The sequence below is a fragment of the Rhineura floridana genome, chromosome 19, assembly GCF_030035675.1.
Source record: "Rhineura floridana isolate rRhiFlo1 chromosome 19, rRhiFlo1.hap2, whole genome shotgun sequence".
Taxonomy (NCBI): domain Eukaryota; kingdom Metazoa; phylum Chordata; class Lepidosauria; order Squamata; family Rhineuridae; genus Rhineura; species Rhineura floridana.
Window position 1 is genome coordinate 18773551 of NC_084498.1, and position 25383 is coordinate 18798933.

Below are 25383 nucleotides of genomic sequence, written 5' to 3' on the forward strand. Positions count from 1 at the left end.
GGTCTGAGAATGAGATCCTTGTTGATGCCTTCTCCCACAACTACAAATGCCCATAGGAGCCAATCAGGATGAAAGGGGAGAGTGTTAGCTACTGAGAAGAGTCTTCTCAATGGCTGACTCACCTCCTTTCCCTCTGTTTGGCTCCAACCAACAGAAAAGGACAAGGAAGCATGTTAGAAGACTCTTCTCAGTGGCTAACACATTCCCCTTCCATGCTGATTGGCTCATCGGATGCTGGAGACATAGAGACCCTGCTTCCAAAAGAGTAAGGCCTGCCCCGAGACCCCGGACAACTGCACCCCTGTTCAAGAAACATCTACGATGAATGCAATGGGATGCTGCAGTGGGCAGCATTGTGGCAGTTGGCTCCACCCTTCCAGGAGTGGCTGCTTGCACAGATTAGCGTGAAATGTGCCTATATTTCTATGTATATAGACAGCATCTGTACAAAGAATTACTCTAACTGAAATAGAAATACAATCCATCTCACCCTAGAGTAAGAGATGGTGAGCTGCATGAACTGTGGACAGGCTCTTCTCCCTTGTACAACAGGGTTTTTAAAATCTTTAAACTGGACTTGGACCAGTCAGCCCTTCAGACAGACAACCCCTTCAAATAGAGGACTGTCCTCTGTCAAGAAGGACACCCTACTGAAAGCCTAACTGTATGCACAGGTGTGCCGTTCAGGCATTCAAATGTACCCAACTCAGGTCACAGCAGAGCCAGATGCCAGTGGGTTCCAGACCCAGCTTATGTGAGACCACATCCACACCATACATTTATACCACTATTATTCCACTGTACACAGTCATGGCTTCCCCCAAAGAATCCTGGGTGTGTTCTGATGTTTTCTTAGTCTTCTGAAGTATATTTTATCCTTTGGCGCAGAGGCTCGTACCATTCTGAATGCTGGGGGGAAATTGCTGAGGGTCATTTGGACTGTGAAATGAATGTGAACTATGAAATGAATGTGAACCGAATTAGTTCATTTTGTAAAGGGATGAACGTGAATTGGAATTACTTTTTTTTTTTTTTTGACAGGTTGGACTTGAACGGGAACTAGTTTCCTTTTTTAATGAATTTTCCAAGCTCTGGATCCTGCAATCTGCTCCATCAGTGGGGTTTTGTTATGTGTATGTTTGCTGGTTCCTGTCAGGGTCTTGTAGAGGTTTAGTCTAAAAAGACGCCGGTAGTCCCCATAATCCTCTCTGTGTGCTACTTCTTTTCATAAGGCTGCTTCTCCTGTTTTCTCTCCAAGAAGGAAGAGAATGTTAGACTACAGCTCCCATCGTCTCTAACCATTGACTGTGTTGGCTGGGACTGATGGGAATTAAGTCCAGTGGTAACTGGAGGGCCAAGGGTTCCCCAGTGCTGCTCTAAAAAGAGGTCTTGTTTCAGAGCCAAAAGGGTGTTATTTAAGAGTTTTGCAGTTTGGCTCCTACTATGTAGCTTACCCTGTAGCAGAGTTTTTCCCCCTTAGAAGAACTTTCTCCCTTCTGATTAAAGATGGGTGATTGCCTTCCAGTTCACCCCAAGAGGGACTGAGACTTTCAAGCGTTCCAATCAAACACTAAAAAAATAAAATAAAATAGACCCATCTTTTCCTCTGCCGCAGCCTCCTTAGAGATGTGATGGGCTAGGAAGGAAATGAAAAAAATGCAGACACTTTCCCCAGTTGGAAGGCCCTGGTGCCAATACCCCTGTGTGAACTCAACATCCCTAATTTTGACAGCTCTTAGGATGAAACCTTTCAGGAGTTAATGGCGCCTCCTCATCCCATTATCTCTATTAATCAACTGTTGCTCTTCTCTTTCAGGGCTAAAGTCCAGTCGCTTGTTTTATTATTATCATTATTGTTATTATTATTATTATTTTTCCTCGACTAAAAAAAGAAGAAGAATCAACAAACAGGATCTCATTAACTAACCATCATTGCCGTTCAGATTTGGAAGGCCTTAGTGCTTGCGTCGGAACCAGTCAGGCTGTGGCAGGGTTGCAGACCATCAGCCAATCCTGGAGCAGCATGCCTTACATCAGGGATCGTTCCTCTTTTTAAGAACCAATCACACTCCCACCCAACATCTCCCTTGCTCTCTCACTTTCCTGCAGAAGGAAGTGGGTTTTTTTTTTTTAAGGCAAGGTTACGTCGGACAGATTCGGTCCTTATTAGCTCACGTCTACATGGGTGGTGCCAAGTTTAAGAGATGAAGGTCATGAGATGGGTCAGAAGATTAAGAAGAAGAAAAGAATTCACACGTGAAAGAAAACTACCGTATGTCTGGAGCGTATCTTAGGTATAGTCATAAAAAGAACTAGCACTTTTTTCTTTTTGAACTGCGATTTTTTTTAAAAAAACAACTCTTTTTTTGGTGGCCTGCTGTTGAGGTTTTTATTCTTTGGTCCATGGGAAATGCGGAAGTGTTGAGTTGTGTTTGATGGATTTGGATGACAGGCGAAAGAGTGGAGGGGAAAAGTCTTGGTTGCTTGGCTTGGAAAGATGGAAGCTGAAACTGACGTGGGCTGTATAATTTGCTTTTGAAGTAAATGCTGTCACACTGTGCTCTCTATATTATCATTAGTGTTCTGTTCATCTGCCTTTTGACTTCTGTAAGGACCCTCTCTTTATACTTCCAAACATATAAACAGTTCCTTTGAGATTTTGCTGCCCTCAAAAAACACCCCTCCCCAAATATGGATGACTTTTTGTTGTTGCTGATGAGTCCTTTATTTTCAACCTGTTGATGTTGGGTTGATGGCAACATAATGTCAGCATTGTGAGGGGTTCCCCCCCCCGATAGTATTTAAGACTTTTGAAAAAGGTGGAATCTTTCTTGGGAGCAAGATGTACTTTGAATGCATCTGAAACTTCACGTGTCTGTTTTATTTTTTGCTGGTAAAAAAATATATATATTAATCATCATTGCCCATTGCTGGATCTCATGTGTGATTTTGGCTAGGCTTATTAACAGAGTGCTTCACAGGGAAGTATAATACGTTTTAAGCCACCCAGGTGTGGATAGTTTAGTCTGTAATTAATTAGGTTTGTACACTTGAGGAATGATGACACCTTATTTATGTGCAAAGCCTTATCGAAGATCTCTCTCATTATGGGTCTTGGGTGAGATGTTTGCTACTGGTGCATATAACGTTATCCCTGTATATCACTGTATACAGTGATACGTTGTGCTTTAACTACATTAATTTCTTGGAGGTTTGGTCTGTTGCAGACAGAAGATGAAAACAGAACTTCTAACAATGCAATACTATACACGTATGTTGACAAGTAAGTCCCATTAAGTTCTATGTGTCTTACTCGTGGGAAGAAGGTATGGGATTGCAATTTAAGTTTCTAATTCCACTTAATCTGCCTTCTCTCTCTCTCTCTCTCTCTCTCTCTCTCTCTCTCTCTCTCTCTCTCTCTCTCTCTCTCTCTCTCTGTCGTTGCTAAAATTAGTTGGTTGCCATATTCACTTAAACAATGTGATTGGAAAGCACTTTTTTTTTTAATCCAGCAAATTTAATTTTGGGGATCTCAGTGCCTGCTGTTTCCTTTGTAATTTAAAATGAAGGTGGGGTGGGGTGGGATGAGAGTAAAATAAAACAAAAAAATTACTGTATTAGTTAAACATCTAACGTTTTTGTAAAAAAATAAAAATAAAATAAAAATCCATTAAAAAAGACAAAAAGACAAAAAAACAAGCATCAAAAGCTTTGTATCTTCTGGAATATAAAGAAAATAAAATTTGACATGAATTGCATATATAAATATATATCTATATATTGTGCAGAAAATAGGTTGCCAAAACCATGTATGTAATGTTTGTAGCAGGAAAGCATTTTGTAATGTTTCAGGGAAAAAAGACAGATGCCAGAAGGTATTTGGCAATTTGAATGGTGCAGACACAAGCATATACCCACTCCACCCCCCCATCCCATCACAGTCATGCAACTGGGATTATCTCTGAGTCTTTTTAAGGAAGCAGAGCATTTGGTAGCAAAGTCAGATTGCAGTGACCTATAGGAGGGAGGCCAACGCTGGCCAAAGATCTCTCATTGGCCAAAGAACCGGGGGCAAGTGGATCTATTTGGATTCTAACTGGGCATCTCTTTGCCTCCCATGATCTAAACAGGAAAGAGTTGAAACAGGCTCAAAATCCTTCTCGCTCTAACAATGGTGCTCTTTTCATACTTCTACTCTTGATAGGTGAAGACCCTTTTAACTGGGCTGTACATTTTTATACCATCTTTAAGAATCGTGTGTAGTACTTTTTTTGTATACAAAGGGGTTTGTTTGTTTTAAAAAAATGCTTGTCTGCAAGTTGTAACTAATTGAGTCTGCTCAGTAGTTTTCTATAGTTCTCTATAGTGTTATGCTCTGTAGTCTCAACCACCCTGGCTTCAATCTGTGTTTTGGTCCTTCTTGTTATTTACCAAAAGGCTGGAAGTAAAAATGCCCCTGGGGGGGAGGGGAAATCTCCCGCATCTTTTCACTGGTATTTCTGATGAACATGTGACTACTCTTTCCTGCTGCGGACCATTCCAAAGATCTCACAGGTCTTCTAATACTTTGAAGTAGAGAGTGACACCCAATCTGAGGTCTAATTTCCCCTGGGAGGTTAATAGAGGTTGGAGGAAATGGCAAGGGGGGGGGAATTGCCGGCAACAGAGCCACATGGAACACAGAAGTGAGTGATGGCTTAGAGGGTGGGCACACTTACACAGCAGGCTTCCTCAGGGCTGTGTGTCTAATGGGTGGATGCTCTTAAAGGGGAAGAAGGCAGAGCTCAGTTTGCATTGACCAGAGGGAAGGCTTCATTCTTCTGCTCAATCTGGAGACCTCATTGGTCTGTGTAACTGATTGAGGCTGCCGCATCTGGCTATTGGTTTTCCCCTCTCTCTAAAAATGCAGGTTGCCCATATCTTGCCTAGGCAGCTTGAATCCTTCTCAAGGGCCCTGGGGCATTTCACTTCCGCAAGGGGTTTGAGGATTAATGGCATAATTCTTGGAACGGTGACAGAGCTAGCATAGGAAGCCGCTTAGATAGAGTCAGGGCAGTGGCGAGCCTATCCCTGTGTTGTCCCTGTATAGTTCAGTGGTAGAGCATCTGCCTTGAACGCAGAAGGTCCCAGGTTCAATCCCCAGCATCTCCAGCTAGGGCTAGGAGACACTCCCTACATGAAACCCTAGAGAGCTGCTGCCAGTCAGTGTGGACAATACTGGGTTAGATGGCCCAAATGATCTGACAGTATAAGGCAGCTTCGTATGTATGCATGATTCAGGCAGAGGCGCTCACTTATGACTGCAGGCATGATCAAGGAGAGGTTCACCCAGCTTGTAGCTGGTACTAACCTCCCTCCTGCAAGCCACTAGTACCTCCTTCCCCAGAAGCTGATTTTGAAAAAGGAGGAAGCGGCAGTGGGCAGACATTCTCTCAGGTCCCAGAGGACTATCTTTTCCCCATTTCTGGGACTCATTCCTGCCAGCTTGCATTAAACACTCATAAAACCTGTGAGCCTTTGTGGGCATTAGATTGGAAACCTGGTGGGGGATCACCTTTTGGGGGGCTGAGCGGTGGGAATCCTCTGGTTGCCAGCGGCTCTGCAGGGTTTCCGGTGAGGGTGTTGCCTAGTCCTGCTAGCCAAGATCCTTCAGCTCGAGCTGCTGGAGATCCAACCTGGGACTTTCAGTATGCAAGATGTTCATTCCGCCTGTGAGTGAGGGACCCCTCTACAGGCTTGTCTGGAAACCCAACTCAATCGTGCCCGTAAGACCAATACATTTAACCAAATTCCCCCGGTGAAGTGATGACCGTTTAGCTCATTTGAAACCCGTTGGGAAGTTGTATCGTGCGTGGTGTTTTTAAGTGCCTTAACTTCGAAGCGAGGCCAGATCCAAAACACTCTGCGCAAAGATGCCACTGATGTTGTAATCTGGAGCAGACACTTAGCCAGCGGTGGCCAGGAGTGTAGTCGTCCAGGGTCTCAGGGGGCCTTAGACCCCTTACGTTTATAGAAGCCAGGTCCCAGCAAGGTTCCTACATCTCTAGCATCCTATGAGCCAAGCAGCATGAAAGGGGAGTGTGTTAGCCACTGAGAAGAGTCTTCTAATTTGCTTCCTTGTTTCTTCCTGCCGATTGGAGCCAATCAGGGTGAAAGGTGAGTCAATCACTGAGAAGTCAGTGAGAAGTCAATCACCTTTTCATGCTTCTTAGCTCCTAGGGATGTATGTTGTTGTGGGAGAAGGCACTAACAAGGATAGAGAAGCAGAAAGCTATATTCACACCTGGCCAGATTATTCTCTAATCTTAGAAGGTTGTGTAGTCTTCAAAGGGGTGTGGCTGTGGCTGTCATGAAGGGACCCTGCACTTCTGAATTTGCCACTAGACCACTGGTGGTGGCTGGTCCATTAGTGCGAATGCATCACTGCCCCACCATGCACAGTCTGTCCTCAGCCATCCCCCTACCTACCTGCCTCCTTACTTACAACCACCTGCCATTGGCTCTGGCTCTACCTACTGTCTGCCTCCCTGCCTTCCGCCCTACCAGTCTCAGTAGGCACCGGCCTCTACTGCACTTAACAATCACATCAGGCCAGCCACCTCTATAAGGACCCAAAGGGAAGGGCATTTGATGAGTCGGCCAATGCTCCAAAAGGATTTGTCTGTAGCTCGGGGCTGGCTTCTCTCTCCAGGGACCAAACTAGCTGCTAGGATCACTTGCTCTGCTTTTAACCCTCTCACTACCCCCTTGCACGTTCGCAGCGCTTGTAACAGCTTGTTTCTGTCTGTCTTGTTGGTCCGCCAAAGCTTCTTGTCGTGGACCCCCCCCCCAATACTCGTGTGTGAGACATAAAAGCGGTGGAAGATAAAATATAGGCGTTGTGCACCGGGACTGTCTAGGTGGCTGCTCTTCCCGTGTTCAATCCAGTGACAACTTTCCTGCTTGTGTGTAGCAATAAGTAGGTGTTAAATAGGTCAGTTGCAGGCATCTTAACCAGCACTGCTAGTATGCCACTCCTAGTAACCCCCTGAACTTTCAGTGAGCTGTCCAAGGTGCTGAACCTACTTTTGGGAATAGGTTTCAGCATCTTGGACAGTTCCACAAAAGTTTGGACTGAAATCTAGAGCACATTTACTGTCCCACTGACCTTGGAACCACCATTCTCCATTGGCTCCGATGTACCTTTCCGTGAGCAATAACCAAAAAAGAGAGAGAGAAAAGAATGACCCTTTTCAGTAACCCTTCCACTGAGAATGTCACTGGTTCATCAGAACCCACCTGCTGGCATCTGGTTGCTCAAAATGGAGCCTCCATGTTCAGGAGCACTCTGTACCTCTTATTTCTGTTGGGGAAGTCTCCCCTCCCACCAAGCAGGGATCACAAACACACAGGATGAGAGTGCAGAGCAGCCTTTCCAACTTCGGGCCCTCCAGATGTTGTTGGCCTCTCAACGTTTTGCAAGCAATTTCCCCTAATACAGTGGAGGGGGAGGGATTTCCAGCCCATGGGCCAGATTTGGCCCACAGGGCCTCCCCATGTGGCCCATGAGGTTGTTGGGTTTTTTTTTTTTAAAAAAAAGTCCACCTGTCCCACACCCGTGTGACATCAAGCATGGGGCAGGTAGAGACACAGCTGGATTGACTGCTCATGCAGCCCATCCCTGTACAAAGCAGGATTGAATTCCCCACGCATCAGCTGATGTACAAGGAGCTCAATCCTGCTTGGTCACAAACTCCTCACCCCACCCCAGTGTGGGCCAACTTTGACAGGTGGGTGGTGCTACCCACATGTCAATCACCCAATGTCAATATGACACCTGGTGACTGACAGGTGGGTGGTCCCACCTACCTGTCAAAGGGCCCACAGGGTGGGAGGAAAATAAAGATTTGGCCTGCCAGACCAAAAAAGTTCCCCACTCCTGCACTAATTTCACTAATATATGCATCTGTATATACATGTTCCCCTAATATATGAATCATAGAATAGTAATGTTGGAAGGGGCCTATAAGGCCATCAAGTCCAACCCCCAGCTGAATGCAAGAATCCAACTTAAAGCATACCCAACAGGTGGCTGTCTAGCTGCCTCTTGAATGCCTCCAGTGATGAAGAGCCCACCATCTCCCTAAGTTATTGGTTCCATTGTTATACCGCTCTAACAGGAAGTTTTTCCTGGTACAGTATTCCGTCGAAATCTAGCTTCCTGTAACTTACACTCCTGGACTAGATAGATATGCCTCTGAATGACAATTGCTGGGAATTGCAGGTGTGGAGAGTGCTGTTGCACTTGAGTCCTTCTTTTGGGCCTCCTGTAGATACCCAGTTGGCCACTGTGAGAAGAGGATGGTGGACCAGTTGGGCCAATGGCCAGATCCAGAGGTGCACTTCTTGTGTTCTTCAGATCTTTGGTCTAATCCAGCAAGGCTCTTCTTAGGCTCTTAACTATCATGGCTCAGACTTGGCAGTGTGGTGCTCTTGTTCTGCTGACCATCAGTCTTTAGAGACAGGTCGGGCTTATATTTATTGTGCCAAATCTCCAGATTAAGCCAATCCACTCTATCGTTCTGAGCCACCATCCTTGTTCTCTCAGTGATGGATGGGGTTTGTGGGATACTGCTTTCAACCAATGATTGAGAGGGGAGGAACCACTAGCCCTCCAGATGTTGTTCGCTACAGCTCCCATCATCCCTGACCATTGGCTATGCTGGCTGGGGCTGATGGGAGTTGGAATCCAACAGCATCTGGAGGGCCACTGGTTTCCCATCCTTGTTTTAAAGGGTGGCACAATCCACAGTGGTCAGAGAGATCAGATAGGAAGATAGGAAGCTGCCGTATACCGAGTCAGACCATAGGTCCATCTAGCTCAGTATTGTCTACACTGAATGGCAGCAGCTCTCTAGGGTTTCAGGCAGGGAGTCTCCCCCAGCCCCACCTGGAGATGCCAGGGATTGAACCGGGGACCTTTTGCATGCAAAGGCACGTGTTCGACCACTGAGCTACGTCCCTTCCGCAGTGCCGTGTGCTGATGGGATATGAGCTACTCGTTGATGCCAGGCAGAGTCTTTTCATCTCATTCCATCAAAGCTTACCCACAGCTCTGAGACCACTCGGATGCTGAATATCCCCCTTTGTCACTCCTTAGCCCCCTCTGGCAGTTTCAGGCAGATCTTAGATGCCAAAGAGATGGCAGGAGTATTGGAATAATACCTGTGCAGGACAGGCTGGGATGAATCATGATAGTTTCATTGTCTTCTGCTGGTACCTGTTTTGGGTGTGTGTGCTCCCATGTGGCCAACCTGCTCTATTTGGGCAGATGATGCCCTCCATGTTTTGAAGGTATTTTTGGCCAATTATACCTTGGAAATCAGTGGCCAGGTATATGTTTCCAAGATAGTTTGAGTGAAATAGTGGTGATGGAATGAAGTCTTATGATTTCAAGAGACGAGGTATCCGTAAATATCATATAAATGTATCTTGAAGATGATCAGTGCTAGATATGACCCCAAGGTAACGTTCAACATTTGGCTTGAAAGTGGGTTGGGAAGGGAAAGAAAGGTTCCATGAAACTCTTCCCCCCCCCTTCACCTTTTGTTGTTGTTGCTACAGCTTGTTTCTTGCATTGAAGGAAATTGTGTCCCAGTTGCTGGTGGGCATCTTTTTTTAAAAAAAGGCTTCACAGTGAGGGCAGGAAACATTTGTCCTCACTCTGAATTGGCTTTATGACAATTCCATGTCCTCGCATAGCGTCATCCCAAAGTAATCAGACTGAGGGCAGTGCTTCTTTCCCTGACTCTGATCTATTGTGGGTGACACTCCTCAATAACAGGGAATATAATCAATACTGCTGTAGGGTGATCCCCACATTCCCCCCCCCCGGTCATGCGCTAATACATGCTGCTAACACGCGTAAGCCACTTCCACATTTAGACAGGTTGGAACTCTGGTGTATTAAGTTATGTTCTGGATATGTTCAGATGTGTTTTCCTGTGCAAGAACAGCCTTTCCTAGCCTTGTGTCCTCCAGATGTTGTTGGACTCCAACTCCCATCAACCCCAGCCAGCACGGCTCAGTGTAATCTACAAGACCTGGAGTGTGTCACGTTGGCTGCCCCTGAGCTACGTTTACAAACCAGGTGCTATGATGCTAAGGATGGGATCCATTGGCTGGTGCTGGTTCGAAACCATTCCATTGACCTAACAGGCTGGTATCAATTTGAGTTCGTTCTTTGTCCACTAGCCACTGCTTACATCAATCTGTTTCCCTCTCCTCTCGGAAAAAATAGTGATATTAATATCGATATTTTTGAAGGAGATGTTTTGAAGGGAAATGTTGATAAATTCAAGGAAATACTGATACATTGAAGGAAATATTGATACAAATATCGATATTAATATCACTATTTTAGATGCAGGTTTTTTAAAAACCATTTCTGAAAATAGCTGCGGGAAATCACAACATAAAAATCTGATCTGCAACAATAGTGAAGAAGCTAATTAATGGAAAATTTGGGACCAAATCTGAATTGGGTGGAATTCTAGCACATCCCCACATGATACATACAGTGAGTTGTGAAGCGATGAGCACATTTGTGTGTCTGTGTGCATGCGTTGGGCCTTAGCAGTGTGCCTCAGCTATGTCCCAATGTAGGTACCACCATCACAATCCACCTCATGCCACAATAAACCCCCAGCAAATTGTCTCTTAAGGTGCCACCCAGCAGTTTGGGCTCTCGTGTCTTTTGAAACATAAGATGAGGGGTGGTTTAAGGATGAGTGGAGAGCTGGGGATAGTCCCACATTTGAAGCAGGTGTAAGATAACAAAATAGCGAGCGGACCCCGCATATCCAGCAGCAGGCAGAACAAAGCCACTCTTGACTGATGCAACCTCCTGGTGAATGAGTAGCCAATGTGCTTGTAACAATCATGTGCCTTAAAATTTTCTCGTTGCGGGGCAGGAAGGAAATAACCCAAACCCTAAAAAAAAAAAAAAGGAATCTTTTGTTTTAAAAAAAAGTTAAAACCAATGTGTGCTTCTGTAATTTTCCTCAACATGATCGCTATGGTTTTAGACTTGGGGAGGGTGGTGGTGGTGGGGGAGTTCTTTTGCATTGTATTTACACTGTACTATAAACAGACCGGTTTGGTTTTAAGACTAAAGAAAGGGAGGGGTGGAAGGATTATGCTTTCACAGAACCAATGTCTAACGTAACCCGAATGTATTGCTATACTAGGAACTTTCCGTAACACAGACAAGTAGAATGCTTGTTGAAACCAGGTGTGTAGGTTAACCATTTGGTGTGTTTTCAATAAACAATGCCTGGAACGAACTCCTGTCGTCTTGATTATTTGGCTTTCATCTGTGTGAAATCCTGGTCTGCAATGCGAGGTGGGAAAAGGCCTCCTGTTGGACTACATGATACTCCTATCTAGGGATGGGCAGCTCTGCCCATTTTGGCTTCTCTCTGTTTCTCATTTGCCCCAGTTTAAGTTCAGTTCTTCACATTTCCATGCCATTTGTCGGTAAAATTCATCCGCATTTTCGTCCACATTTCTTCTAATATACACATTTTATATGCAATATTGCCTACTGGATACTTTTTTTTTTGCAAAGCAATTTCCTCTCATATAATGCATTTTGGTCTGTTCCCCCCCCCCACCATTATATGCACACTTTAGCCCCAGTGTATGCCTTTTTGTACACACTACAGTAGGGCCCCGCTCATACAGCGGGTTACGTTCCAGACCCCCGCTGTAAAGCGAAAACTGCTGTAAAGCGGATCCCATTGACTTACATTGACCAAAATGGCACCCGGCGGCAAAAAAACACCGTAAAAGCGGAACAAGCACTGTAAAGCGGGGCCTTCCTACAATTGACAACCGCTGTATTAGTGGAACGCTGTCAAGCGAAGCGCTGTAAAGCGGGGCCCTACTGTACTTGGCTGAAGCTTTGCAAAATACAGAGAAGTGTGAATGATGGCTGTGTTTCAATTTGTGTATTGTTTTGAAAAGGGTGAATTGAGTAAGTTTCCCTAGACTGAACATCTCCCCTATGCCTACATGCTGAAAAAGGTTTCCCTCCTCTGATCTAGATGGCCTGGTGGCCTGACTTAGTTGTTGTTATTGTTGTTATTATTATTATTTATTATATCCTCCTTATGTTACCCAGGATTCCAGAAATTTTCTCTGTGCTCTTAACTCACAGGTTCCTTTATCCGATAGTCCTATTTAAGACCTGCGCACATAACAGGATTTCAGTTTGGTCCTTGCTAAACATCTTCAGTATTCTGCTCCATTAGAGGTTCTTCCAATTTCTTTCTTCCCAGACGCACAAAAAGGGCCATAAGCCATAGATGCAGCCTGTGAGCCACAAAAAATCAAACAAGTTTCAGTATTTCTACAACTTGACTTTTTACAGCTGTCAGAACTGATTTGTTCAGAGCCCATCATTGTCTGGATGCACTGGAGAATGGAGTCCCAGATGTAAAAAGTTAATTAATCTCAGAGGTAAACGTTTAACTTGGGACTCACAGCATGAAATGTCACTCCTCTTTTTGCAATTCAACAGAATCGTTAGCTCCAGAGGTGGTACATCATCATCATCACCATCATCATCATTTGCAAATTTAAAAATGTAAGTAAAGAACAAGAAAATAATGAAATAAAATAAATAAAAACATTAAAGGTACAAAAATGAAATAAAGAAAAAGAAATAATATATGACTACTACTAATAATGACAATAAACCATCATCAATTTATGTGACAGCTCTAATAACCACCTTTATAAATACCTGAAAGTGAAAAATGATATAAAGTTACATTCTATTTTATTTATTGGTTATAGGATCTAAAAGGAGCCTATTACTATATTGCACAAAATTTTCTAACAGAGATCACTGAAGAAGAGAGGTTGAAATGCGATTGGTCTTTTGCTAAGTTGTCTTCAGGGTTTTTTGTTGTTGTAAGAATTGTTGGTGAAGTTTGTATAATTGTGGCTGTTATGTAAACCTTTCATCTTCACACACTATGACATATGTTATATGATGAAGATATTTGCTTTTATGATGTTTTATTTTCAGCTACAGTAACCATTAGTATATGCATCGTGAGTTACGCATATAAGTTAATATAAGCCCCCAAGGTGACCATATCTACTCAAAATTGACATCTGTGTGAAATATCTTCCAGTGCAGCCAGGGCAGTGAGTTCCTCAGTCCATTGCTAGAGGTGATAGAGGGTGGATATTTATCCTTCTAGGCTTGAAGTATAAGTCTCTCAACTACCATAAGGATTTGCAAAATCCACTTTTGATGTCCTGCTGTTAGCAGGAATAAAATTTAAAAATACTCGGCTTTTTTGTTAAAATCAAGTGTAGATCTTCACAAGAGTCGCTTTGGCTTCTCTTGTAAAGGGAAAGTTTGCATTTAAGAATTCTACCTTTGTGTTACAGCTTGCCCTTTTTCCACTCCATTTCATTGTTATGTTTGTTTTTTCATTTTGATTGGGGCCCTGTTGTCGCTGCATAGTACTTTGCACACCGGAAGTTCACCCATGCAAAAATCAAGGCAAGGATAGTTAGGAGGCAAGAGGAACGGTGGATTCCAATGTGAAACAGTTGGATTAGAATTTATCAGGAAGTTTGATCTGTCCATTTAGGCATGGATACAGAGAATGGTTTCCTGTCCCACTCTTTTTGTTGTTATGTGCCTTGAGAGAGCCAGTGTGGTGTAGTGGTTAAGATGTTGGATTACGACCTGAGAGACCAGGGTTCGAATCCCCACACAGCCATGAAGCTCACTGGGTGACCTTGGGCCAGTCACTGCCTCTCAGCCTCAGAGGAAGGCAATGGTAAACCCCCTCTGAATACCGCTTACCATGAAAACCCTATTCATAGGGTCGCTATAAGTCAGAATCAACTTGAAGGCAGTCCATTTCCATTTTTTATGTTCCTTGAAGTCAATTATGACTTATGGCGACCCTATGGATCAGCGACGTCCAATAGCATCTGTCATGAACCACCCTGTTCAGATCTTATAAGTTCAGGTCTTGTGGCTTCTTTTATGGAATCAATCCATCTCTTGTTTGACCTTCTTCTTTTTCTACTCCCTTCTGTTTTTCCCAGCATTAGGATGATTGTATTCTCACCAATTTGCAAGTGTTACAAACATGCTTATTTTATATCTATGTGGCCTTTAATTGAGCGGTGCATTTTGTAGTTGATTGCTTCCAGTTTACATTTTCCCCATTCTTTGCAGGTGCAAGGATAACACTGCATGCATTTGATCTTTAGTAGCCATTAACAGATGTCTCCTCCATGTTGCAGGAGACTTCAAAGCTCCAGCTTTCTGTGAACATAAGAACATAAGAAGAGCCTGCTGGATCAGGCCAGTGGCCCATCTAGTCCAGCATCCTGTTCTCACAGTGGCCAACCAGGTGCCTGGGGGAAGCCCGCAAGCAGGACCCGAGTGCAAGAACACTCTCCCCTCCTGAGGCTTCCGGCAACTGGTTTTCAGAAGCATGCTGCCTCTGACTAGGGTGGCACAGCACAGCCATCACGGCTAGTAGCCATTGATAGCCCTGTCCTCCATGAACTTGTCTAATCTTCTTTGAAAGCCATCCAAGCTGGTGGCCATTACCGCATCTTGTGGGAGCAAATTCCATAGTTTAACTATGCGCTGAGTAAAGAAGTACTTCCTTTTGTCTGTCCTGAATCTTCCAACATTCAGCTTCTTTGAATGTCCACGAGTTCTCGTATTATGAGAGAGGGAGAAGAACTTTTCTCTATCCACTTTCTCAATGCCATGCAAAATTTTATACACTTCTATCATGTCTCCTCTGACCCGCCTTTTCTCTAAACTAAAAAGCCCCAAATGCTGCAACCTTTCCTCGTAAGGGAGTCGCTCCATCCCCTTGATCATTCTGGTTGCCCTCTTCTGAACCTTTTCCAACTCTATAATATCCTTTTTGAGATGAGGCGACCAGAACTGTACACAGTATTCCAAATGCAGCCACACCATAGATTTATACAACGGCATTATGGTATCGGCTGTTTTATTTTCAATACCTTTCCTAATTATCGCTAGCATGGAATTTGCCTTTTTCACAGCTGCCGCACACTGGGTCGACATTTTCATCGTGCTGTCCACTACAACCCCGAGGTCTCTCTCCTGGTCGGTCACCGCCAGTTCAGACCCCATGAGCGTATATGTGAAATTCAGATTTTTTGCTCCAATATGCATAATTTTACACTTGTTTATATTGAATTGCATTTGCCATTTTTCCGCCCATTCACTCAGTTTGGAGAGGTCTTTTTGGAGCTCTTCGCAATCCCTTTTTGTTTTAACAACCCTGAACAATTTAGTGTCGTCAGCAAACTTGGCCACTTGACTGCTCACTCCTAATTCTAGGTCATTAATGAACAAGTTGAAAAGTACAGGTCCCAATACCGATCCTTGAGGGACTCCACTTTCTACAGCCCTCCATTGGGAGAACTGTCCGTTTATTCCTACTCTCTGCTTTCTGCTTCTTAACCAATTCCTTATCCACAAGAGGACCTCTCCTCTTATTCCATGACTGCTAAGCTTCCTCAGAAGTCTTTGGTGAGGTACCTTCTCAAACGCTTTTTGAAAGTCTAAGTACACTATGTCCACTGGATCACCTCTATCTATATGCTTGTTGACACTCTCAAAGAATTCTAATAGGTTACTGAGACAGGACTTTCCCCTGCAGAAGCCATGCTGGCTCTGCCTCAGCAAGGCTTGTTCTTCTATGTGCTTAGTTAATCTAGCTTTAATCATACTTTCTACCAGTTTTCCAGGGACAGAAGTTAAGCTAACTGGCCTGTAATTTCCGGGATCCCCTCTGGATCCCTTTTTGAAGATTGGCGTTACATTTGCCACTTTCCAGTCCTCAGGCACGGAGGAGGACCCGAGGGACAAGTTACATATTTTAGTTAGCAGATCAGCAATTTCACATTGCTGAAGGGTTTGTCCTGAGTGAGAAAGATTCTGTCGCTGTAGAAAGGAGAGTTTTGAAAGTGCAGACTGGGCTGGCTGGCTGATAGCCAACAAGGGATGTCAGAGAATTCAGATGGAAATGGAAACCAGAGTGGAAATTGCTGGTGTTCGCTTCTTTGTCCCACGTCCAGAACAGAAATCAATCCAGTGAATATGATCAGTATTTGCCGTTCTTCTGGCCTTCAGTCTGCAAACGATATGTAATTAATTATGCCCCCCTCTTTGCATTGCATTTTTCCTTGCACTGAAATTGTGAAATCACAACATAATGTACATAATACATTACATGAGTTATGTAATTTGCCACATCGGACAGTGAGACAAATAATATAGTTTTTTGACGGAAGATGAACATACTTACAATTCCCAGAGTGGTTTCACAGGCAATCCTTCTTCCCAGGGAACACTGGGAATTGTAGCTCTGAGAGGGGAATAGGGGTCTCTCCTAACTCTCAGCGCTCTTCACAAGCCACAGTTCCCAGGATTCTTTGGGGGAAGCCATGACTATTTAAAGTGGTATGATACTGTTTTAAATGAATAGTGAAGATGGGGCCAGTGTCTCTTTATCACTCTTTCCTGATGCAGTTCATTAAATAAAAAAGTTTCTCTTGAATAAATGGGAAGCAGTCAACAAAACAGCATCAGCCAGTGATCCAGTGTTTTTTTCTTGTGTTAGCAGATCATTACTGACTGCGCCCAGCCAATATATCGCATTTGGCTAATTGATCTTAGTTAGGCATAATTGTTTGGAATCAACTTGTCTGAAACACTCATGAGGCTGCATTGCGGGAGGAAGGATTTGACCTTTTTCTTAATTGATGAATGGTGCTTTGCTCATTGACAGCTTTCTTTTTTTTTTTACAATAATTTTTATTCAAATTTTCATAAAACATAGAAAACAAAATCATAAAACATTCAAAGACAAAAAACAAAACAAAACAAAAATGATTAAACAAAAAAAATAAAATGTTGACTTCCCATTTGTCACATATCAAATCAGTTATAGGTCTACAATATATAACAATCCTGTCTCTTAAATCATATTATAAAATCACTTTCCTCCAGTAGTTATCTTAATTAGTCATCAAATCTCATAAACATTACTTTATTCTTTCCACAAAAAGTCAAAGAGAGGTTTCAATTCTTTAAGAAATATATCTATCAATTTTTCTCCAAATAAACATGTCAATTAATCCATCTCGTTAATAATTATAATAATCTTATTGTCATAACCATAGTCCAAATAAACATTTCGATTAATCCATCTCATCAGAATCTGTTAGGTCCAATAATTTCAATAGCCATTATTCCATTATCCCTATTAGTTCCATCTTCCATCTTCAATAGTTCTGTTAAGTCCAGTAATTTCAGTGTCCAATCTTCCATTATCAGTATTCCATAATAATCTTGCTGTTGTAGCCATAGTCATATAATAAGAGTCTGATGGGAATTTCCTCTATCCCAAATATTTTCTTGCCATCCATTCTGAATAAGTTGCTGAAATACTGTTGTAAAGTCATATCTGTGTTCTTCTTTTTTACAAAATGCACTGGCTCATCTCTTAAGAGTTTTTCCATTGTCACATGGCTGCAGTTAATTCCATAGATTTTCTCTATATCAAGCTCCATCACATCATTCCAGTCCAGAAGATTATCCAAGCCATTGATAACTTTATCTCTAATATCTTCATTAATTTCTTCAGAGATAACGTTAAATTCCAAACAGTAGATTTTATTTCTAAAATCCATAAACTCCAGATCTTTTTCCAATTCCACATTTGTTCCAATCTCCAGGGCTTGTATCTTCCCTTTATTTTTTCTTTTCTCATCTCTGATCTCATTCTCCTCTCTCACAGGATCCCCTATTTCTTTAAGCTCCTGCGTCATTTTGCTCAGTTCAATTTTCAGCTCCTTACTACCCTGTCGCAGGGTTTGTTTCGTTATCTCAATCTCATCCATTATTTTCTGAAACATAGTTACTTCCAGATTCTCAGCCACTTTCTTGATTGCCATTTTTAAAACCACGAAAACAAAGCAAAACAAAAATAAAGAAAAACCACTTTTTATTTCAGCAACAATTGGGTTAATATTCCAGGCTTGATGACATCACAGTATAAACAGAGCAACCTGCCTTATCTCTCTATGTTCAAGAATGCAAAACAAATTTAGTTCCCAGCATCAAAACAGTTAGTGGCGTCGTGAAGAAGCAGATTCGTCAAAATAAAATAGACCAAAAAGAGAATAGTCCCAGACAATATTATATTCCTTGGAATAGAAATCAGGAATAGAAATCCCTCTTCTGTGTATATCTTTAGAATGCACTTCCAGGACAGCTTTTTGCGACAGAAACAGAGATAAGCTGTTAATTTCGTGAATAACAGAGAAGAGTTATAGCTCACCCAGAAGTTGTCCAAAGCCGATCAATCTGACAAATCTCCTTTTGCTGCAACAATTTAAACCAAGTAAAAAAAATAATAGAAAGAAGGGTGCTTGCCTGTTAGTCCGTTCTCTCTTTAAAGAAAAGATAAACGTATCGCTTAAGCAGATAGAGCTTGTTCGAAAGTCCGTCCGGCATTGTTGGCTGGACCTTATCTCATAAATTAATGAAATCCAGTCCTCCCAACAAAAACAGGCTTTTGAGGTTGATCTCTACGTTTCTCCCTGCCCGGGAGAAATTTCATCAGTCAAAAAAAAAAATGTTCTGACTGATTTATATCTGAATAAGCTTCTTTTGAGGCAGGAGCCCATCCCAAAAGCAGGCACAAGTGAAGTCACCCTTCCCGGAAGTCCGCTCATTGACAGCTTTCCATCAAAAAGAAGAAGAAAGGATCCTTAATAATTGTGCTGTGGAAACAAAACCGAGGTTTGTCGGCTCAGAGAGAAGTCCTAAACCTGTGTGCTTAGAAATTGTATTTGCCTTTCAGATGGCATTTGAGATACCCATAGATGATCTAGTATCTGAAAGACTGCTGCGCTGAAGAGGGCAAAGGGTTGCTCTCTGCTGTCCCAAGGGAACATAGGGAGCTGCCTTATACGGAGTCAGACCATTGCCCTATCTAGCTCAGTATTGTCTACACTGATTGGCAGCAGCTCTGCAGGAATTCAGGCAGGGAGTCTCTCCCAGCCATACCCAGAGATGGCCAGGGACTGAATCTGGGACCTTCTCCCTGCAAAGCAGATGCTCTGCCCCTGAGCTACACCCCTTCCTTAGGATTTGGTTTAACATTTTAATGGTATGGGTGGAGCGGCAATGGAAACAGTTGCCAGGGAGGGGATGGGTGGAAGGCTGTCCCTAAGTGGAGGTCTCCCAGATTGGCTGGACAGCAAAGTCTTGGGGAGACTCTTGCTCTGGATTTCCTACATCGGTCAGGGGGGGGCGGACTTAGATGGCTTACAATATCCTCTCCAAATCTGTGATTCTATAAAACATATCTACATATGTCTGTATATGTTTGTTATTTATTTAATCTATGTCTCACCCTTCCTTCCGAAGGAGCCCAGATTATCCTTCCCATGCTGTAAGATGGGGGTCGCCAATGTGGTGCCCATGGGCGTCACCATGCACCCCCAGTATCTCCTATGACGCCCCCAAAGTTCTCAGTAATCATCCCCTCAAAACTCCCAGATTTACAAGACACTGTTTGCTCGTCCTGCTCTGTTGCCGTTTGCTGTGGTCAGCTTCTCTTAAACGGAGCAGATCCACTTAAACATGCCCACATTTCATTGGATGCTTGGAGTGGACACCCACCGTCTCTCCTGCTATGAACAGAGAGCTTCTCTTTGTGACCAATCTGAGCGGCTGCTGATGTAGGCACCCTTTGTTTCCATTGGTGGAGATATGTGCACGTGTGGTCCTATCATCTTGAGGTCCTGCCTCTTTTCCTACTCCTTTAGATGGGGCAGCCATTTTGTGTTGTGCCCCGCATCCATGGCAGCCATTTTGTGACTGGTGCCTACAGCACTTTATCAGAATTCCAGACAGGCCCACAGGCCCCGAAAGGATGGCCACCGTTGCTCTAAGATCGCCATTGGAGGCCCTCCTGAAGCTTCTCCCCATCTTCTTATACGGGATCCTTCTCGGTGGTGGCACTCCATCTATGACATAGTTTACACAGGGACCTGGTACCTCCTGATATCTTGCCTGCTATCTCCCTCCTTTTGGGAGGAAGGGCAGGATATAAATCTTATCATTATCACAGGGCTGGGGAACAATCTGGTCCTCCAGGCCTCTCTGTCTGGCCCTTGGGACTCTCCCCAGCCCGCCCCGTCTGAGTGTTTTTGCCAGGCTGAAATGTGTCCTTGAACTCTGAAAATGCTTCTAGCTTGCCTGGCTGGAGAATACAAAGCAGCGGTGTCAGTGCGTGCAGAAATCAGCCTGTGTTGATCTGCCCCCTTTTGCCTCTTTCCCCAACCGCCGCTGGCATGTGGCCCCCAGAAAGTTGTTCAGAAGGGAATGTGGCCCTTGAGCTGAAAAGGCTTCCCCCGTCCCTGTGCGATTTGTCTTCTCAGTGTCTGGCAAAGACTTAAAAACCTGAGGATTTCTTTTTGTTTTTTGAATTCTTAACCTGTGATGACTTGTCTCCCAATGGCTGCTCTTTTTATTGCTTATAATTTTAAGCCTGTTATGTTATTCCCCTGATTTATTGTCGTTTATCACCCTGGGGATATATGGATCCTGATGGGATGCATAGAAAAGAATAAAGCAAAATAAGTCTCTCTGTGTGTATGTGTGTATACATATATATATACGACCATACTACCCTGAAGACGCCCGATCTCGTCTGATCTCGGAAGCTAAGCAGGGTCAGGCCTGGTTCGTATTTGGATGGGAGACCGCTTGGGAATACCGGGTGCCATAGGCTTAGAGGAAGGAAATGGTCAACCACCTCTGAAGATCTCTTACTGTGAAAACTCTATGAATACATCCAAAAAAGATTCATAGGGTCACCATAAGTCATAATTGATATATCTATATCCGTATATCTATATTTATACACACACACACGAGAGAGAGGGGGCATTGCAACAATGCTAAGAGTATAGGCATGAGTAATGGAAGAATGCATAAATGGGTCTTTTTGGGGGGCAACTATTTTTATTTATAAATTTGAATTATATATGCTATTTCAGAGCTGTGATAAGGAATACATAACAGGACTGATTGCAAGCTTGGACTGGACACACTTTGTGTTGGCCCCCTCAACTTTTATAAGTGATATTACTCAGTAGTTACACAGTGCGTAACTCTTTAACTAGAGCTTGCTGGGGGGGGGTAGAGTTAGCAACTGGAGCGGCACAACTTTCCACATTTTGTAAGTGCCTGCCAGAAATGGGATGCACCTTGGTTACAAATAACGTGCAAAGAGATCAAAGTGAAGAAAAAGCTCCAGCAAGGTCGTCGTAACCTGCATGCTTTGGGCATTTCAGTTAAAAAGAAGCAACTTCCCTTTCTGCAGTTGTTTACTGAAGGATGCGATGCTGTAAGTACGCACTTCATTCTAACCAGGGTGTAATTATCTGGGATTGGGGGAGGGGGTCATGGGACCGTTAATTTTTGGGGAGCAGGGTTCCAGCCAGTGTATGAGCCTGTGTATGAGCCAATGAACACGAAAGGGGAAGATGTTAGCTGCTGAGAAGGGTGTGCGTCCTTTCATGCTGATTGGAGCCAATCAGAGTGAAAGGAGGCGAGTCAGCCACTGAGAAGACTCTTCTCAGTAGCCAACACACACCCTCCCCTTTCATGCTGATTGGCTCTTTAGGGATGCTTGCTGTAGTGGAGTGTGGATTCGGTGGACAGCAAGGGAGACAAAGGAAAGTGGGAAAAGGGGTGTGGCTGTGAGGGGGTGTGGCACTTCTGAATTTGCCACTACACTGCTGCTTCTAACGCAGTAGACTTCAACCCTTTCAGACCCAAGACCCATCCTTTTTTAAAACACACACCCAGAAACAGCTTCTAATTTCTGCGTGAACAATTTCAGGCGGCATTATTGTTTCACTGCAGTCTTCTTTGGCACTTTAATCATTTTAATTTTTTTTGAAAGGGGGTAAAAGAGAACAAGGAAGGACCATCGCGCAATGGAAAAGCATCTGCTTTGCCTGCCAAAGGTCCCAGGTTCAATCCCCAATGGCATCTTCAGGCTGAGAGAGACTCTTGCCTGAAACCCTGGAGAACCCAAGGAGAGCTGCTGCCAGTCAGTGTAGGCTGAGCTAGATGGAGCCAGTGGGCTGATTTGTTACAAGGCGCCTTCCTAGGTTCCTATGAAGGGAAACAAGCAGGGAAAAAGCCCTAAAACTGTAGACAGAAAAATAAACAACAGAAGTGACAGGAGACAGTAAAGTTATGTTTGTGGGAATTATATAGTATAATGTCATTTTTTTTTCATTCCAGCAATGATAAAAAATGCCCATTTTTTAAATAAATGTAGCTTCTTGGCTTGTTAATGAATTGAGGGGGAGTAGGAGGTCAGCTTGGTCACTGGAGCGATGTCCTGTATCTTCTACATCCGGCCTTTAAATGTCAGGCATCATTTTTCTTTCCGTAGTTGTGCAATACCTCTTTTAGCGCCTGTCAATAAGCTTGTAACCAAGTCTGTCTCTCTTGTTTTTAATAAACAAAGTACAGTCTTCACATTTCTCAGTATATTATACCCTAAAATATTTTGTGTTATATTAAGGATTCCATTCCAGAAATGTCTTAAGGGGAGCCTTCCCATTCTACACACTGGCGACCAAAGAGGGCAGAGTCAGCACGCTCATCACCATTGCTCCTTTCCCAAACCAACGGGGTGGGGGAATCGACAAATATATGCCTGTTAGCTTAAGTTGCATGACTTAGATACAGATTGTAGCTGTCAGATCTCCGCGAGTGCAGCACGCAGACTAAGCTTAACACGAAGCCACAGGACCGGGTGCTTCTATAAAACAAACTATTTACCTCTCTGTTCACATTTCCTGCCTGCCGTTAACTGGATGGCATCAAGGACGGTGGTGGGCACAGCTGTTAATTGTCTTGCCTCATATTTTGCCAAAAATACCCCTGCAAGGATGCAACTTATCTGGCCACTCCTAATTACATGCTGCCATAGGCAACTGGGTCTTGTTTGACTGTGAAATGCAAAGACTAACTTAGCCCGTTTGGACTTGGGCTTTGACACCGTCAGAGGAAGACCAAAAATCCAACAGGCCAAGTGTGGTTTGCCATTTCTAAGTCTACAATTGAAAATGGGCATTCACCAAAACGGAAAAGTAACGAAGTTGTCTGTCAGCTGGGAACTAAGCTGCCTAGCCTATTTATGCACAAGGGGTTGTAGCCAATGTTAGTCCTACCCAGAGTAGACCCACTGGGTTGCATCCAAGGCAGCGCAAAGTGAAAAGAAATGTAGTGGTGTCCTTACTGCACTGGTGCAACACTACTGCGGCAGGGAAGACACAAACATGTCAAAGATGCTTGCGCAACGGACTGCACACGAGAATCAGCTGCTGTGCAAGAACCTGCCACTACAGCAACTGCTGGATGGGATCCCTTTGTTGCGCAATCTTTAAACTCTGCCAGCCGCTAGCACAAGGGCTCTTGCGCTAGCAGACAGAGATTGTTGGATACGGCCCACTGAAAACAAAGGACAGGACCGACTTAGGTCCAGTCGTTTCAATGGGTCTACTCTGAATAGAGCAAAGTTGGCTACAACCCAAGCTCTCTCTCTCTCTACTGCTTAGCTGCCTTCCACGTAACTTGTCCCACTACGATACGCTTGCTTCAATGACAGGCCCCCAATTACAGAAAGCTAAAGCTGACACACAGACAGGATTGCGCTGTGGGCTCACACATGCAAGGAGTGGCTCAGCACAAGTCTCTTTTGTTATCCCAGGTAGACAGCTTTTTCCATCGCATCTTCCACTTTCATGTACTCCAGATGAGAGGGGTAGTTAGTACAATCAAAGCTTTTGTGGCTACGGATGTATTTGACGAAATCGGGAGCCCCTGGGTAGACGATGTTGTCGGCCAGAATAATGGTGCCCTTCCTTAGGTAGCCTTCCTCCTGGGAAGAGAAAAGAGAATCAAAATTAGCTCTCGCTTGGGAGCTGGTACCACTATAGGGGAGATCTTACTTCACATTGGAGAATGCCAGAGGCTCTGAAAAGAGAGGTTGGGAAAATCCAGCTTCTCTTGCCTAGTATGGTTTGAAGCAGGGATGTGCAAGTTGGGGAGGAGCGGGAATAGTTTCTGCATTGGTTTGAATTGTATTTGTCCCATTCCTTCAATTCACTTTTGCTTTTCCACCGGTTTCAATGGAAGACCGGCCAAGCTTCTACCGCTAACTTCAGTGTTTTCTAACTTCTGCCTTTTCCAGGAATTCTGTGACAACACCCTCCCTGGCCCTTCCCTCTGGGGGCATCAAACATGTCAAAAGTTCAGAGGTTGGACACAAGCTCCCCTTTTTAGAGACCCCATTTTTAAATCTGTCAATTCCACTGCTCCTTGCTTCCCCTTCCTGTCATCTTTCTGTGCCATGGACAAACTGTTTTAATTTTATTTTCATCCCAATAGAAACAAATGAAAAACAAACCAATTTTTGTTTGGAACTCATTCATTTGAATTCCCATTGGTTTTCGTAACTCAGATGAATGAGGTTCCTTTAAACATGAATGTGCACCCCTCGTCGGGAGGTTTGTAGCCATTCCCTCTCAAAGGACATACTCCAGCAGCACGTTTTCCTATGCACAGCACCCACATTTCATTTTGGTAAGGTTTGCACAGAAATGCTTCCCTCCTGGACAGTGAGTAAAGTTTTTTTTTTCTTTTAAATTAAGAGAGAAGGTCCAACCAAATTTCTAACTCATCCTTCCCGAACTTGGGGGAAGCTTTGGACTCCAGATGCTGTGAACTTCCATCAACTATTGGCTATGCTGGCTGGGGCTGATGGGAGTTGGAATCCTAAATGTCTGGAGTGGAGTGGGGGCATTTTTTGGCTCTGCAAGCCAGATCCTTATCAGATCCTTGCCTCGTGGGCCAAATTTGACAGGTGCGTAGGCCACGTTCCATTCCAGGCAAACTTCTGGGGGCCAGAAGCAAATAATATAAATGTAACCTCTGTATAGTATACTTGTTTCTGCACACACACAAGTTCGGTGGGGGGGGGCAAAGTGGAGGAGAAACAGTCCAATGAAGACTGAGCGTGCTCAGTGGGCATAGAATGCCCACTAAAAAAAAAAAGAGGGGAAGAAGAAAAGAAGAGGGAATGGGGAACAGAATGGAATATCCTGGAAGAGGGTATGGGCCGGGACCCTGAGCAGGAGTACTCCATCTATGCTGCAACATTTTGTTGTAGTTCCACTTGTTCCGCTCCATTTGCATTTGTTCCAAAATGAATGCAT

The 25383-nt window shown here is 43.8% G+C and overlaps 2 protein-coding genes and 1 pseudogene across 20 annotated transcripts in view; 2 read left to right on the forward strand and 1 right to left on the reverse strand.

The window, feature by feature from the left end:
• The window catches only part of ARVCF (ARVCF delta catenin family member), a 576381-nt gene extending 565057 nt beyond the window's left edge, over window positions 1-11324 (forward strand). For all 15 annotated transcript variants that reach the window (XM_061603426.1, XM_061603419.1, XM_061603418.1 and 12 more), the window contains one exon: window positions 1817-11324. Coding sequence is in view for 1 of the 15 variants with exons in the window: in XM_061603430.1 (XP_061459414.1) it covers window positions 1817-1822 (6 nt within the window). In the remaining 14 variants the exon portion in view is untranslated. The remainder of the gene's footprint in view (window positions 1-1816) is intronic.
• Window positions 11325-20754: 9430 nt separating this feature from the next.
• On the forward strand, window positions 20755-20873 carry LOC133373601 (5S ribosomal RNA; annotated as a pseudogene).
• Window positions 20874-22362: 1489 nt separating this feature from the next.
• The window catches only part of COMT (catechol-O-methyltransferase), a 37514-nt gene continuing 34493 nt past the window's right edge, over window positions 22363-25383 (reverse strand). For all 5 annotated transcript variants that reach the window (XM_061603371.1, XM_061603370.1, XM_061603373.1 and 2 more), the window contains exon 5: window positions 22363-24047. In XM_061603371.1, the coding sequence (XP_061459355.1) occupies window positions 23868-24047 (180 nt within the window). In that variant the 3' untranslated portion in view covers window positions 22363-23867. The remainder of the gene's footprint in view (window positions 24048-25383) is intronic.